Genomic DNA, 15,918 nt, shown 5'->3' with positions numbered 1-15,918 from the left:
TCGTTAATTAATTTATCTTATTCAATTCTTAGCCTAATTCGCCAATGACATGCAATTCTGGCTAAATTCTTAATTTCACTTGGCCAAATTTGTAATCCGTTTGGTTACTTTTCGAATTCAAATTTGACCAATATTTTTTGCTCCGCTTATTGGATTAATTTTCAGCCAAATACTGGCCCAAATCTCATGCATTCAGCCTCCAATTTCCAGCCCACCATTTTTTCATTCCTTTGACCCAAACCCGGCCCAAATCCTTGCTCAAAAGAAGACCCAGAACGCTCAATAGCGGTACATAGTACCGACGTCCAATTCCAACGACAATAGCAGCTAACAGAGTCAAAAATCACAGGAGTAACTCACGGCTATACACGGAAAGCAGCGGCGGCAGTACGCGTACAACGGTACGCTGCATTTTCTCGTCGTCTTCCTCTTTTCCCCGACAAACAGTACGCGTAGTACTGTTCCAGCGCCGATTCCAGCAGGCAGCTTCATCCTTCGCAGCCAGGTGGAATTATCTCCTCGTCCCTTTGTCCTCACCTCAAGATCGAACGACCCTTGTTGTTTAGCCGTTGGAGTTTGTTGAAAAATTGGTGTTGTCGCACATCAAGGAGCAATTTTTCTGTTCTTAGGGAGGAAGTTCAAATTTCGAAAAAGGGATTCCAGTTTTACCCTCATTTTTCCCCCTCAAATCTACCCTAGCTCCCCCTCTATATAAACTCTCATTTTTATCATTGTTAAGGGGGGGTTTTTGAGCGAAAATATAGAGAATAACTTGAGCAAAAGTAGCAATACACTCCCGAATAGAGAACTGCTCATATTCTGTCCAAGTTCTTCATTTCGCTGTTCGTGGTTAAATTTTCGTGGTGGAAGCATTCCCAGAAACTCGTCACCGTCCCATTCGCTGCTCAGCAAGAGGTAAACATTTAGTAACTATTTTGTTCATCTCGAGTTTGAACGTGTTGAATCGTGTTTTGTTCTTTGTCGATTCAAGAGGGATCCGATATGACATGCTCAAGCTGAGTTTTTCTCTTCATCTTAAGCTTTCTGAAACTGGTATTGTGTGCTTCGCTTTCGAAAATGTCTTAATACCTGTTTGAATTTGTTGTCGCTGTTTCTTAGTCTTCTTGAGATCGTGGTTGTGCTCGCCTTAAGCTTGGTTTGTTCATTTGTTAACCGCCATGATTATGTTCTGTGTCTGCTTGCTGGAATAATTTTTTCTTGTTTTGAGTATATGTTCTGAAGTGTCAAAGAAGCCACTTCGTTATTTCTCTAGTGTATTTTCAAGTATAGATCAGTAATTTTAGTTCAATATTGCTCGGTTGTTTTGGGATAACCTCGTAGTATGAAGATGTTACACTCGTTTAGTAGTATTTGATGACTACGTTCTGCTTGGATTCTTTTGTTCATCCTAGTTAATTCAATCGGTTTGGCCATGAGCGTAAAAGGGAGCTTCCTACTAGCATGAGTTGGCTGCCCATTTACTTTAAATGTTCTTCTCTTTAAGTCTGTGTTTAATCGACATGAAGATGACATTCTCCATCTTTTCTTTTGAGGTTTTCAAAGTGTATGTTGCTAATGGTAATAGTAAGTTAGTTTTAGTTTAGAATTCATGTTTAGTTTTGCGTAATTTTTATCCTAGTTTGGACAGCGGATGAGTATGCTATTTTCGGGTTTTGCATTTTTTCGGTTTGTCTCTCGTAATTTCGAATATCGCCAATTTTATTATATGGTGATTTATGCATCGTAATTTTCCAGCATGCCTTAGTTTCTTTTGCGCCTCGTTTTGTTTAGGTTTAGATAGTATTCCATTGTTTGTTTGCTTCTTGGAATTTGGAAGTTGTTGGGATCCTTTGGTTTGCATTGCTAATTGTCTGTAATACTCATTGTACAGTAGATTAATTAGCCGATTTGTTTATACTCTGAGGATTATTTTTTATTTTTATTTTATTTTATTTCTGGTGCACTTATATGCATAACTAGCTTAGTGTTTGGTCTGTTAAGTTGATCTAACCTGCAGCTCTTTGGCCTTTAGTTAGTTTTAAGTTTCTCTTACTCATTTTGATGTCCAAATCTATTTCCAGGAGATTAGTTGCTATTATAATTGACTGTTCTTTTTTTTTTAAATCTATTTGTTGTTATTTCTGATTTTTTTAGGAAGCTTATGAATGTGTATTTGTTCCACTTAGCTGTTGACCAAATTTTTGCTTACATTCAATTGTGATTACGGTGACTTCTGTTTTGCATATGAGGAATTGCTTTACGATGGAAAGTTGCACTCTTTGTCCCTGGTTGTTTCTTTCTTTTATTGGGCAGATTTAAGTTGCATTATTAAATGTTGCTTGAGTTTCGTTTATATGTCAAATTAGAATCAGCCCTCTTCTTGATCAATTACTAATTCTTTTTCTTCGTTTTCTTCGCATGAATTCTCTTCCATTGAGTCCACTTGGACTCCCCATCTCTTGCATATTCTTCTTTTCGAGTCAACCTCTATCAAGTTGAGAGAGAAGTAAATACATTGGGTTAAAGCTGCCTGAAAATCAGCAGCACCAGCAGCTTAGAAAGGCCGAAAAATGAGGAGCGAAATTGGGTTAAAACCCAAAAATCAGAAGCAGCAGCTAAAGGGGCTAAGAAGGTGGAATTTTGGACTTAAAAAGTCCAATTTGAACTTGCAACAGCAGCGATACAAAGAAGAATTTATGGACTCAAAAGTCCGAAAACATAGATGCAACAGAGAAGAAAATGAGGCAGCGGCCGAATTTGGACCAAAAGTCCAGACCTTTCTTTGTATTACTTGCTTGCTTTCCTTGTTATTATGATGTCTAACCCTTTTTATTAACTTCTTATTACCTTGGATGAATCCTCACAAGAGTCGGCGTTACTTATTAATTTTCATTTCGAAAGGTTGGTTTGCCTAATTATTTATCAACACAGTTTGTTCTTAGGCAACTTAAGCTTAAAGAATAACTTAAGAACCATTCATGTTCTTTCATAGTTATTAAGAAGCTTTGAATCCACGTTAATGAATTTGAACTAACTCTTTGGTTTAAAATCTTTAACTCGGATAAATTATCAAGTTAAAAACATTTTCGACACTTTAACCATTTTTTTTTTATATATTTCATTATTTGTTAAGTATAAATTAGTCTCTATTTATTCTCACAAAGATTTTTTATGAGTAATTTAAGTTTTCATTTAAAATTAGCCAAACTTTTAAATCTGTCGGTCAACCGCGTGTTAGCGGATTCTCTAAAATGCCTAACCCCTTCCTTAGAGAATTATTTGAACCCTTACCTGACTCTGGTTTTATTTAAAATATTTCCTTTCAAAAAAAAATTCTCTTTAAACGGTTTTCTTAATTTTTCCTAAAAAAATAAGTGGCGACTTCCAAATTATAAATTTTTCCAAAACTTAACAAAAATTGCCAAAAATTGCGAAATTGGTTCCGAAACCTTAGTTTTCGAAATCAAGTCGTAACACCAACGTTTAATGCAATTTCTTCTGGGTTTGAATGAATCCTACAACCAGTGTAGGAGCCAGATTATGATGATAGATCCAGCTCCAAGTGTTAACAAGGCTTATTCTCTAGTGATTGCAGAAGAAAGTCAGAGGATACTTGGCAAGGCTAATTCAGCTTCTGTTGGTGATGCTTCCTCTAACACTAGGCACATGAATGAAGCTCTAGCATTCTTCAGTGGCAACAATCCAAATCACAACTTCTCTAGTTCCAGTGGATCAAGTGCTGGTGTCTCCAACTTCAGATCTAAGAACAACTCCAATAGTCACCTGTACTGTGATTATTGTAACTGGAAAGGCCATACAAAAGATCGTTGCTATAAGCTTCATGTATATCCCTCTGACTGGAAGGGTAAGAAGAGGATATGTAATGACACAGATTCAACTCTGAGAACCACATGTATATCCTCTACTGATAAGTGGATAGTTGATTCTGGTGCCTCCAAACACATGGTTCGTAATCTGCACATGTTATCTCATTACAAACCATTAACTCCTTCACAAGAGGGAAGAGTGTATCTACCTACTGGTAAACTTGCCACAGTCAGTCACATTGGATCATCTCAAATTCTAGGAGGAATTGAGATTACGAATGTCCTGCATATTCCTAAGTTTCAGTATAACTTACTTTCTGTGTCTAAACTCACAAAGGAATTGAACTGTACTGTTCTGTTCAACCCTGACTTTTGCATTTTTTAGGACCTCTTCAATGGGAGAGTGAGGGGGATTGGCAAGTTGGAGAATGACATGTATGTGCTCACTACTGACTGTCAGTTGCAGTCATAAGGATCTCAACTACATGCAGTCTCACATCATGATCAAGTCACTCCAGTCTTTACGTCTTGTTCTGTAGCTTTTCGCATGTCCTTCTAGAATAAAATTTGTCAGTATGGCATAAAAGACTTGGTCATGTACCTTTTACTACTCTAAAAAAGTTAGGTTGTTTCAAACATCTTCATTCTACTACAGATGATCTTTGTACTGTGTGCCATTTGGCTAAACAATCTAGACTGTTTTTCCCTTTGAGTAATACTACTACTACTACTTGTTTTCACACATTACATACTGATGTTTGGGGTCCTTATAGAGTTCCAACTCATGATGGTAAAAGGTATTTTTTAACTTTGGTTGATGATTACTCCAGATACACATGGTTGATATTACTGAACTCTAAATCTAAGGTCATAGTAGCCTTAAGAAAGTTCTTGTTAATGATTGGCAATGTGTTTAGTGCATCAGTAAAGATTCTGAGGTCTGACAATGGGTGTGAATTCTTTAATTCACAAATGAATGAGTTACTCCAATCCCTCGGCATCCTGCACCAAAGTTCCTGCATCTACACACCTCAACAAAATGGTGTTGTAGAGAGGAAACATAGACATATCCTTGATGTTGCTATGTCATTAAGGTTTCAGTCTCATATGCCTCTTAGGTTCTGGGGTGAGTGTGTTACCACTAGTGTCTACTTAATCAACATGTTACCTTCTGCTGTCCTTCAGGGAAAGACTCATTATGACTTATTGTATCACACCTCTCCTTCTCTCACTCAGAGTCTTTGGTTGTCTGGCTTTTGCTTCTGAAGTGAGGAAAACTGACAAATTTGCACCTAGAGCATTTCCTACTGTTTTTCTTGGTTACTCTACTCTCTAAAAGGGTTACAAACTCTTCTCCTTGCACACTAAAGAGTTCTTAGTCAGCAGGGATGTAGTCTTCCACGAGGAAGTTTTTTCTTTCCAGCACAACACCTCAGCTTGCTCTCCATTGTTTCCAATTGTTCAGCTTACTTCAACTTCTATTAATTCTTCTTCTCCAGTTGAGTATCCACCTACAGCTGCTCCTCCTGATTGTTCATCACATACACCTCTTGCTTCTTCTCCTGATTGTCCATCACACCCAGTGTCTCCTAGTTCTACTTCTTCTGAGGTTGTTCCTACAGTTGTTCTACCTTATACCACCCTATCTCTCAGAAGATCCTCTAGACCATCTAGACCTCCTATCTGGCATCATGACTTTCTTCTTTCCAAACCCAAATCCTCTTGTCTCTACCCTTTATCCAATCATGTCAGCTATCATTGTCTGTCTGCTAAGTATGGTGCTGCCTTAGCAGCCTATTCTAGTATTTCAGAACCTACGTCCTTTCATGAAGCTTCTCTTGATCTTTTATGGGTTCAAGTTATGCTTGTTGAGATCACTGCTTTAGAAGAGAACACTACATGGAGTATCACTGATTTACCTCCAGGCAAACATCTCATTGGATGCAAGTGGGTTTATAAAGTGAAGTAATTGGCTTCAGGGGCTATTGAGCGGTACAAGGCCAGGTTAGTTGCTAAGGGTTTTCACCAGCAGGAAGGGTTGGACTACTCCGATACTTTTTCCCCTGTAGCCAAGATGGTTACAGTGAGGTCTGTTCTGGCTATAGCAGCTGCTAAGCAATGGCCTGTTTTCCAAATGGATGTCCACAATGCCTTTCTTCAAGGTGATCTTATTGAGGATGTTTATATGGTTATTCCTCATGGTTTTTGCAAACAGGGGGAGTCTGGCAAAGTCTGCAAATTGCATAAGTCACTTTATGGATTGAAACAGGCACCTAGACAATGGAACCTTAAATTGACTGAAACATTACTATAACTGGGATTTATTCAGAGTCACTATGATTATTCCCTATTCACTAGAAGAGAGGGAAATGAGTTAATAGTGGTCCTTGTATATGTAGATGATCTGTTAGTGGCTGGGAGCTGCAGCAAGTTGATAGTTAAGACCAGAAATGATCTTAAACTCAGGTTCAAGATGAAGGATATAGGAGAATTGAAGTTCTTTCTTGGTATTGAATTTGCCAGAACTAAGGAGGGATATATCATGAGCCAGCGCAAATATGCTTTGGAACTTATCTCAGAAATAGGATTAAGTGGTGCTAAACCAGTCCATACACCACTGGATCCTAATATACGATTAACATCTATTGAGTATGATTCACATGTACAAGATACAGATACTACAGCTAAGGACAAACCTTTGCTAGATATTGGCAGATATCAAAGACTTGTAGGTAGATTACTATACCTAACAATGACCAGAGTGGATATTTCGTTTGCAGTACAAGTGTTAAGTCAGTATATGCATGCTCCTAAAGAATCCCACATGGAAGCTGCACTAAGGGTAGTCAAGTATATAAAGTCATCACCTGGATTGGGCCTGTTCATGCCTTCACAGAGTTCAGAGTTGTTAACAGTCTACTGTGACTCAGACTGGGGTACCTGTTTGCAAACAAAGAGGTCAGTTACTGGATACTTAGTGAGGTTTGGTGACGCTCTTGTATCCTGGAAGTCAAAGAAACAAGAGACTGTAGCAAGAAGTTCTGCAGAAGCAGAGTTTAGAAGTATGGCATCTTCAGTAGCTGAGATTACTTGGCTCATTGGCTTATATAGTGAACTAGGAGTGAAAATTAAGCAGCCAGTTGATCTATTTTGTGTCAGCAAGGCTGCAATACAAATTGCATCCAATCTTATTTTTCACGAGAGAACTAAACACTTTGATATTGACTGTTATTTTGTTAGAGAGAAGCTGCTTAACGGAATGATAAAAACTCACCATGTATCCACAAAAGAGCAGCTAGCAGACTTACTTACAAAGGGTCTATGGAAAGCTTCACACTTGTATCTAATGTCCAAGTTGGGATTTAAAGACATATATCAGCCACCAGCTTGAGGAGGGATGTTATAAACAAGTTGAAGCTAGAAGTCAGTTATTATGAATAGTGAAACTGGAAAGTTAGTTATAGAGTTTGTTACAATGTTAGTTAAAGTTAACTCTGGTTGAGTTAGATTAACTAGATTAGGAGGTTATGAGTAGACACACTATAAATAGCATAGTGCCAATATTGTGTACAGATACATTCACTTTTCATGAATAAAAGTTACAGTTTTCTCTCTAGTTCATCAGTGATTCCATAACCTTGTTTCACCATTGTTGAATCTCAAAGGATCTAGGAGAATTGAAGTTCTTTCTTGGAATTGAATTTGCCAGAACTAAGGAGGGATATATCATGAGCCAGCGCAAGTATGCTTTGGAACTTATCTCAGAAATGGGATTAAGTGGTGCCAAACCAGTCCATACACCACTGGATCCTAATATACGATTAACATCTATTGAGTATGATTCACATGTACAAGATACAGATACTACAGCTAAGGACAAACCTTTGCTAGATATTGGCAGATATCAAAGACTTGTAGGTAGATTACTATACCTAACAATGACCAGGGTGGATATTTCGTTTGCAGTACAAGTGTTAAGTCAGTATATGCATGCTCCTAAAGAATCCCACATGGAAGCTGCACTAAGGGTAGTCAAGTATATAAAGTCATCACCTGGATTGGGCCTGTTCATGCCTTCACAGAGTTCAGAGTTGTTAACAGTCTATTGTGACTCAGACTGGGGTACCTGTTTGCAAACAAGGAGGTCAGTTACTGGATACTTAGTGAGGTTTGGTGACGCTCTTGTATCCTGGAAGTCAAAGAAACAAGAGACTGTAGCAAGAAGTTCTGCAGAAGCAGAGTTTAGAAGTATGGCATCTTCAGTAGCTGAGATTACTTGGCTCATTGGCTTATATAGTGAACTAGGAGTGAAAATTAAGCAGCCAGTTGATCTATTTTGTGTCAGCAAGGCTGCAATACAAATTGCATCCAATCTTATTTTTCACGAGAGAACTAAACACTTTGATATTGACTGTTATTTTGTTAGAGAGAAGCTGCTTAACGGAATGATAAAAACTCACCATGTATCCACAAAAGAGCAGCTAGCAGACTTACTTACAAAGGGTCTATGGAAAGCTTCACACTTGTATCTAATGTCCAAGTTGGGATTTAAAGACATATATCAGCCACCAGCTTGAGGAGGGATGTTATAAACAAGTTGAAGCTAGAAGTCAGTTATTATGAATAGTGAAACTGGAAAGTTAGTTATAGAGTTTGTTACAATGTTAGTTAAAGTTAACTCTGGTTGAGTTAGATTAACTAGATTAGGAGGTTATGAGTAGACACACTATAAATAGCATAGTGCCAATATTGTGTAAAGAGACATTTACTTTTCATGAATAAAAGTTACAGTTTTCTCTCTAGTTCATCAGTGATTCCATAACCTTGTTTCACCATTGTTGAATCTCATCAGTTATAACCTATGTATTTGCTAATAGTTAAACGAGGGCAATTGGCAAAAACGATATCATTTTTGGTGAAACATTCTTCGGCAGCAGATGCCGAGGAAACTGCCACAACAAGACGGGTACCTAATTGAGGAGAGAAAACCGGGCCATATTTTGTTGAGAGCTTAGCAAGAGTGCGATATAGAGGAGGTTTTAGGAGATAAAGATGCCCTATAATTGGAAGTTTAAGTAGGGGGCTTGGCGGGAGATTGAGTTTTCTTCGTCTCAAACAAACAAATTACAGAGTTAGTACTAGTAAACATATAGAGAGCAGCAAAGTTGCTTCCATGTTTTGCCTTGTGACATATCTCAATTTGTTGCACTTGTTTGGTTTATATATGATGGGGTTGTTGAGTCAACAGAGTTTTTAAATATTATGCTGCTCCAACTTGTTTTAATTAGCCTATCAAAGTCTAGGTTATTTTAGCTTTATAAATAGAGTTTATTCTGCACCACAGTATAAAATGATAACTGGGTCAAAAATTGCTAGGCTTGATAGTTGATATTAGCATAATATATCCCCAAGCTCTCTCCGGGTACCATACTGTATTTAGCAGCTTGCACGCCAAGATTTCTACACCTTGGAGTGATAACCAAGTAAAGCAAACTCTCCTCCAAACATCTGTTTGCATTCTTTTTCTTTCTTCAATCATGATCCAAACAATGACCATGAGTGTGCTTCTACGGCTCTTCATAATTCTCCCTAACAATTGTCAAAAGTACAAACATAACGAATGTAATCACATACTAAAATATTGAGGTCAAAGAGTTCATCTCCACTAGAAGGATGTTGCGGAGCATTTACTAATACAATCAAGTCCTTGAACCTAATGATCATTGCAGAAATGCTTACAATATCAATTAAGTTCCCAAATAAAACATCTTCTTATGTCTATACATATCAAGTGTAGAATGTTTATATAAACAGAGGGCATTGAACGATCCACCCCAGAATGCAAACAGTTCTACGGTTTAAAACAGAGCACAAACCTCATGCTTGAGTTTGCAACCAAACACTTTGTTTGAAAAGAGCTTCTTTGCCGTCTAAAATGTTATACCAAAGCTATAATCACACTCTAAGCAAGCAGATAGTGCACAGCATTACATTCAGTGCAACAGCGAAAAAGAATAAAATGCAGCAAATAAATTAGCTCCTAACTATTTACCAAACAACTTGTTTGCATTAGGTAGAAAGTAACAAGCAGAAATGTTGATCTATATGAAACCTTATTTTAGTACATGGAACTGAAACAAGAATTGCCAAAATCTGATCAATATATAACTCTAACCTGCAAATAACAACACTTGACCTCACTTTTTCCTCTGATCTTAACACAAATCTCTAAAAATATTTGGAAATACATGTATAAAATCCGAGCTCTCCATCATCCAGCAACCTAAGCTGATTCTGAAAACCAAGAATCATATCACCAGCCATATAGAATTACCCGTCTGGCTTCAAACTTGTCCCTGTATTTATAACAGTATGTATAGCTGAATATTAAGGGAAAGATTTATATACTTTACAACATTAATCAAATCTCCCAACATCATCTTCAACTGCCCATATCCACGTATTCCTTCCATTCGTTTTCGTCCTTGACCCTCTTCAATACTCCTTCAATTGCAATTTCAAATGCATCCTTGACACTCCCAAGACCTCCACTTGGCCTTGCATACACTATTCTTGGAATTGTCTCTACAACTTTTTCCCTCATTTTCCTCACTTGATCTTTACTGTAACTCTTCAAAATTTCCTTAATGGAAGCTGTCCCGTTTCTCACTGCTTCAGGGTCTATAAACACAGAATAACTCCCCGGGTCTTCCGGCAAAAACCACTGGTACTGAGTGTAAGCCGTGCGCCTCCAGAAGAAAACTGGTACTGAACCGGCCACCATGCAATCGAAAACCGACCGCCGAGTCAAGCTGTCCCCTTTAGGCTGTAAACAGAAGTCTGAGCTCAGAAGTGCCTTTTGGATTTCTGATGAACCATTGGAGCAGGGAATCACGGCACAGTCCACGACTCGGCACGAGTCTGACTCGTTCCTACAGTAACTCATTAACCTCGATCTGAAATCACTATCGATATCCCCACGCGCCGCCCCTATGAAGGTGAAAAGACTGCTGCGGTTATATGAAAGAACAAAGTTTTGCCATTCCCGGAGTTCTTTCTCGGAGTGAGGGTGGAATCCGGTAGGGTAAGGTACACCGATATCGTTAGCATCCCATGGAGCCTTCTCGATTGTGAATCGCGTAACATTCTGCATCTGTGGCCGATTGAGAAAAGAGGATCCCCAGAGTTTTTCCGGGTCACCTAATCGTCGGAAATCCCATGTAATCCGACCAAGAGTTAGGAAATGATCCAAACCCTTGTATTTTTTCCAATACTTTTGCCTCTGAACCCATTTCAGTAATTTGTTGCTAAGCAAATCACGATTTTCGATTTCATCAGTCCAAAGGTATTTTCCAACAGCCTGTCCGGCGTAGAACGGAATGTAGAAAGCTGTAGCAGATTCTGGGTCGTTGGTTCTACATCTATAGTTTAAAAGCCGGTAATGAAATATTACCTCCAATGAGAACTGATTTGTACGATACCACGCTGCGGAGAGATTTCCCGGCAAGATTCCGGCGAGCTCCGTCGATCTCTTTCCATATCCGTCATTGGTCACAAGACCACACTGCCACTTCCATGGGTCTAGATCGTCGCAGGTCAACAAGGCTAAATCTTTGTTAAATTTGGATGGTAAATTATAGACATAGACCCGACCATACTCGCATTCAGAATCGCCGAAGGGATAAATTACATTTGCATCGTGATGGGCTGTCTGTATATCGGGAAATACAGCGATTTCTGAAGGGAATTGGGGAAGAGGACTGGGTGGGGAGTGAACTGAGAAAGGGAAAGGGGAATTGCGAGTAAAGATAAGCACCACAAGTTGGAAAAAAAGGAAGAAGGTAAAAAGCCAGAAACGAGGATGAGTAGAAATCTGATACTGGAAATTACTCACAGCATTCCTTAGAAAATCATTATGGTTGGCTTTAGGAGGCTTGCGCATGGCTTCATCGGCGTCCGGCGACTCGTCGGAGTAAGGTGGAAGCATTTGATGAAAAATGGACCGAAACAAGTAATTGGAAGAATTGCAGAGAACAGAGTATAAGTATAGAAAATTCTTGTTTAGCAGAGTGGTTGCCTCGCTTGGTGTAACTGAAGTTTGAGGGTAAAATAAAAAAAGTTAGGTTGTTTATTTACTATTACCACCGACACATCCAGCTTTTACTACTCCTGACATTATGGGCATAACATTTATTGATTCAACAATTTTAGAAATCAATACAAAATTATTGATTCCATAATATAAATAGGAAAGTAGATCCATGAGTAATCACGCAAAGAATATAGAGCTAATATACGACAAAGTTTAGGGATTTATTAGTCATTCGGATCTAACTTTATCATCTACCAAATCAAAGACTTCAACGGAGGCCCTGTGAAATAGGAGTTAGTACAATCTTCTTGCTTTTTTTCTTTTAAGAAAGCAAATGATTTGAGCTTGCAATTACCCTTACCCTCCGAGCATTCTGAAAAGGGACAGAATAAATAATGTAGTGAAGGTACACCTACCATCTTTAATATGATTGTCAATTTGTCATCCTTTAACTTAGATGCAATTATTGAATTTTAATTCGTTGATGGTTCAATTAATACACGGAAAATTCTCATCAAATTCCTTATAGTATTATTTCCAATTGAGGAAATAAAGATTCTTTAATGAAGGATTTCTTACCATTTAACAGTGTGCCAATTGTGGTAATTTATTATGTGTTTTGTTTGACAAGTTTTTTTTTGATAATTTTGTTTGATAAGTTGAGAGCGTAGAAAAAGGAAGAGGGTCAATTTAGACGCCGGGGTAACTGCCACAAATTAAGGCGCGAGTGTGCCCCGCTTTGGTGGAATGGTAGGCAATTCGTTACGGTTTAAAATTCCAATGCGACTAAAATCTACGTGTCGCGTCTTTATACTAGAAAATTAATTGTAACTTCAACTTTATTTTATACAAAGTCAATAAATGCGATGCATGTTCTAAGGCTTGAGAAAGTAATGCTTGTCGGCTATTCTTTTTTTAATAGAGAAACTATCAATACTCCCATTGTCCCTAATTATTTGTCTATTTATTCTTTTATAGTTGTTTCTAATTACTTATCAATTTTGATAAATAAAGAAAGTACGAATTCTTTTTACCTATTATATCCTCAATTAAATGACTAATTATTTTAAAAAATATAAAAAAATTTCATCCACTTCATAATTAATAGGGATAAAATGGTAAACTCACTATGTCATTAATTATTTTTTTAATAAGTGTGCTAATTCAAAAGTGGACAAGTAATTAGGGACAGAGGGAGTATTACTCTTGAGTAATTGTGAGTTTGTGACCTATTCATATTTAACAAAATGAGTAATTATTATTTTTATTGAATATTTAATAAAAAAACATTTTTAAACACTTATTTTAAAGTTAAAAAAATAAAACTAAATCAAAAATCATAAATTAATAATTTTAATTTATAATTTTTGACTTACAAGCAACAAACTCTAAAATTATCTTTACTTCACACATAACTTAGTCAAACATAATTAAAAGACTAATAAGAACGTATTTGAAAATACACACGTCCATTAATGACATATTTGATCTAATTTAATTTTTAACAATTATACAACAACTTATGAAATTAATATAATTTCTTAGCTCGCTTTCTAGTAACGACTATAAAGGAAGGCGAGAACATAATTGTCAAGTAATATTTAAAAATAAAAAATTACTACAAATGTTTTACAGGGCATAAAATAACGAAAATCAAATTGATTTTTTTAGTAATTTGATATTTGGGAGAATTTTTTTAGAATTATGGTATTTGGATTTGGTATGAGACATTAGTAACATTTTGTAATCAGTATTTCCTGAATACCAAATTATTTACTTATAAATGTTATGTATCAACATGTCAATTACTCATTAGTGCAAGTCCAAAGAGAAAGTTAAAGAATAAACTTAAAACAACCCAAAATATATGTCTTTTAGTTGTATCAATTCGCCTCTATGGATGTCTTCTTACTTGTCGAACTTCTAATATATGTTCCTCCACATAAAAAAATATAAATAATTTAAGAAATAGTATTAACTTTGTAATAATACAATCGGTTACAACTTCAATACGGTATTACTGAATACACTACCAAATCAAAATTTGAAAGGAAAAAAAAACTATCTAACTAGACATACATTATTATGATACACAATCGTGAACAAAAGCAAAAGTACGAAGTACGAGAGATACACAAAAGAAACTATATCAGATTCGTAGAAGAATAGTTCAGATATATAGAATGAACAAATTAGATACATTTAATCCTTAACTATATATCAGATACACAGAAAAACAATTTAGATACATAAAATGAACATATCAAATACACATAAAAATGATTTTTTGAAATTTTCTGAAGTTTTTAAACACATGATTTTCTCCTTAATTTATGTCTTCCAGTTACATTCCTTATTTAAATTTATTTAATTATATATACCTAATTAACATATATATATGAGTTATATGTATCCAATGTGCGAATCATGGTAGGATTAGTAATATTGCACTCACGAAAAAAAATGTAATTAGCTCCTAAATTAGTGAAATTTGTGTTGTTTACCCCATGTAAAATTTTAATATTCGAGATCTACTTTTAACTACTAATTACTGAATTACTAAGCCCAAAATTTGAATATCTCAAATTGAATACCGAACGCCACCCACACCCGCTAATTTGCAACGCTTTGTCACAAAAAAAAGATTTATCAACTACTACTCTTTTGATGGAATTAAGACAAATTCAAAGAACAAATAAAGATCAATCTGTTGTTACACTCGTTTGACTAAAGCATTTCATTAGATAGAGATTGGCGACCTGCTGAGTTTTTAGTACAATGGCATGACGTTGACATTATCTATGACTCTTTATGCGAGAATTAAGTTACACTTAAATGTTCAAGTGAGTATATACAAACTTTTTAAGAAACAAATATGTAAATATGTGACCGGTTGTGTAAGTGATCTCTCAAATGAGAGTTTTAGGTTTGGAATCTTCTATATATTATTTTGGTCAAGCTTATCACATGAGGGTTGCTTAGTACGATTTATCTTTCTTTTTTTGTGATTTGCAGGCTATTATATTGAAGCGAAGTTTACCTTGTGCGCATCTGAATAATAGCAGCTGCAAAATTCTTTACCAAAAGAAAAAACGTTTTCTATATATATTTTGATTGAAGTTACCACATTGTGTTAAAAATATTCCTTCAAGCCGTGAAAGATAAGTAGCCGATTTGATGCTATTTGGTTAAAGGAAAAAAAACATAAATATTTAAAGTTGAAGATTTAAACAAAATATGTCAAAGTTTAAATTATGTAAATAATTTTATTTAGTAAAAATCAAGGTGTTATTAATAACAATCATTATTTCCTTTGAAATACTGATCTTGAACAAGTTTTTCAATTTTCAAATATTGAGAAAATTGACTTGTTTATTAAGTTTCAACTTCATGGCTTCGTTAGGTTGGATTAGATATAGCCTTGTCTTGTAGTGAGTAGTCCTTGATAAACAAAGTCACAATAATGTACATAATTTTTCCTACTAAGAGTTGTAATTTTAACAATAATTTAAATCTTAAGAAAGTTTTCTTTAGTTTTTTTCTTTTAAATTTCGATTCAAGAGTTTGAACTTGATAAATTGAATTTGAATATTGAAGGACTTAAAAGTTAATCTTCCATCAATGGAATAAACTTGTCAGTTTAACTTGATTACGAATATAAATACAAACTTTAATAACAAAAGACAAAAGTAGAAGTAGACTTTAACGTATGAATTACTCATTATTTTTTATTATCATGAAAGAAGACTCGTGTATCACTCCATTTTAATGTATTAGCAAAGATTTATTGTAAGAAAATAGAGCTGTACAAATAAAAAGAATCAATCTGAAAGACAAAATAGTGAATTTGTGCCATGTAAGGGAGATATACATGAGACATAATTGAAACTCATATAAATTTGGAAGCTATATTAGACTATTTTTAAGTAGTAGAGTAATTGGTTTGATTGGCTCATTTACACATGACATGGGCCAAGTGTTAACTGGCAAGAGGGACAG

At 35.8% G+C, this 15,918-nt stretch overlaps 2 protein-coding genes across 4 annotated transcripts; one reads left to right on the top strand and one right to left on the bottom strand.

Moving 5' to 3' along the window:
• The first annotated feature begins 304 nt into the window (after positions 1–304).
• On the top strand, positions 305–4,363 carry LOC107062394 (uncharacterized). 3 transcript variants are annotated; one of them, XM_015312984.1, is made up of 3 exons: positions 305–2,768; positions 2,868–2,901; positions 3,596–4,363. In XM_015312984.1, the coding sequence occupies exons 1-3, from the start codon at positions 2,571–2,573 to the stop codon at positions 4,210–4,212; spliced, it is 849 nt and encodes a 282-aa protein (XP_015168470.1). In that variant the 5' UTR covers positions 305–2,570; the 3' UTR covers positions 4,213–4,363. The 3 variants fall into 3 exon arrangements, 2 of the variants coding, with proteins under 2 accessions (XP_015168470.1, XP_015168465.1); XM_015312979.1 differs by having other exon boundaries at positions 3,587–4,363; XR_001474583.1 differs by lacking the exon at positions 2,868–2,901.
• A 5,511-nt stretch (positions 4,364–9,874) lies between these two features.
• Positions 9,875–12,055, bottom strand: LOC102601199 (xyloglucan galactosyltransferase KATAMARI1 homolog). The gene has a single exon (XM_006339779.2). The coding sequence runs from the start codon at positions 11,812–11,814 to the stop codon at positions 10,270–10,272; it is 1,545 nt and encodes a 514-aa protein (XP_006339841.1). The 5' UTR covers positions 11,815–12,055; the 3' UTR covers positions 9,875–10,269.
• Positions 12,056–15,918: the final 3,863 nt, after the last annotated feature.

This window comes from Solanum tuberosum, unplaced genomic scaffold (assembly GCF_000226075.1).
Source record: "Solanum tuberosum cultivar DM 1-3 516 R44 unplaced genomic scaffold, SolTub_3.0 scf00012, whole genome shotgun sequence".
NCBI lineage: Eukaryota > Viridiplantae > Streptophyta > Magnoliopsida > Solanales > Solanaceae > Solanum > Solanum tuberosum.
Note: the sequence above shows the minus strand (reverse complement) of the source record. Positions and strands in the feature narration are given on the sequence as shown.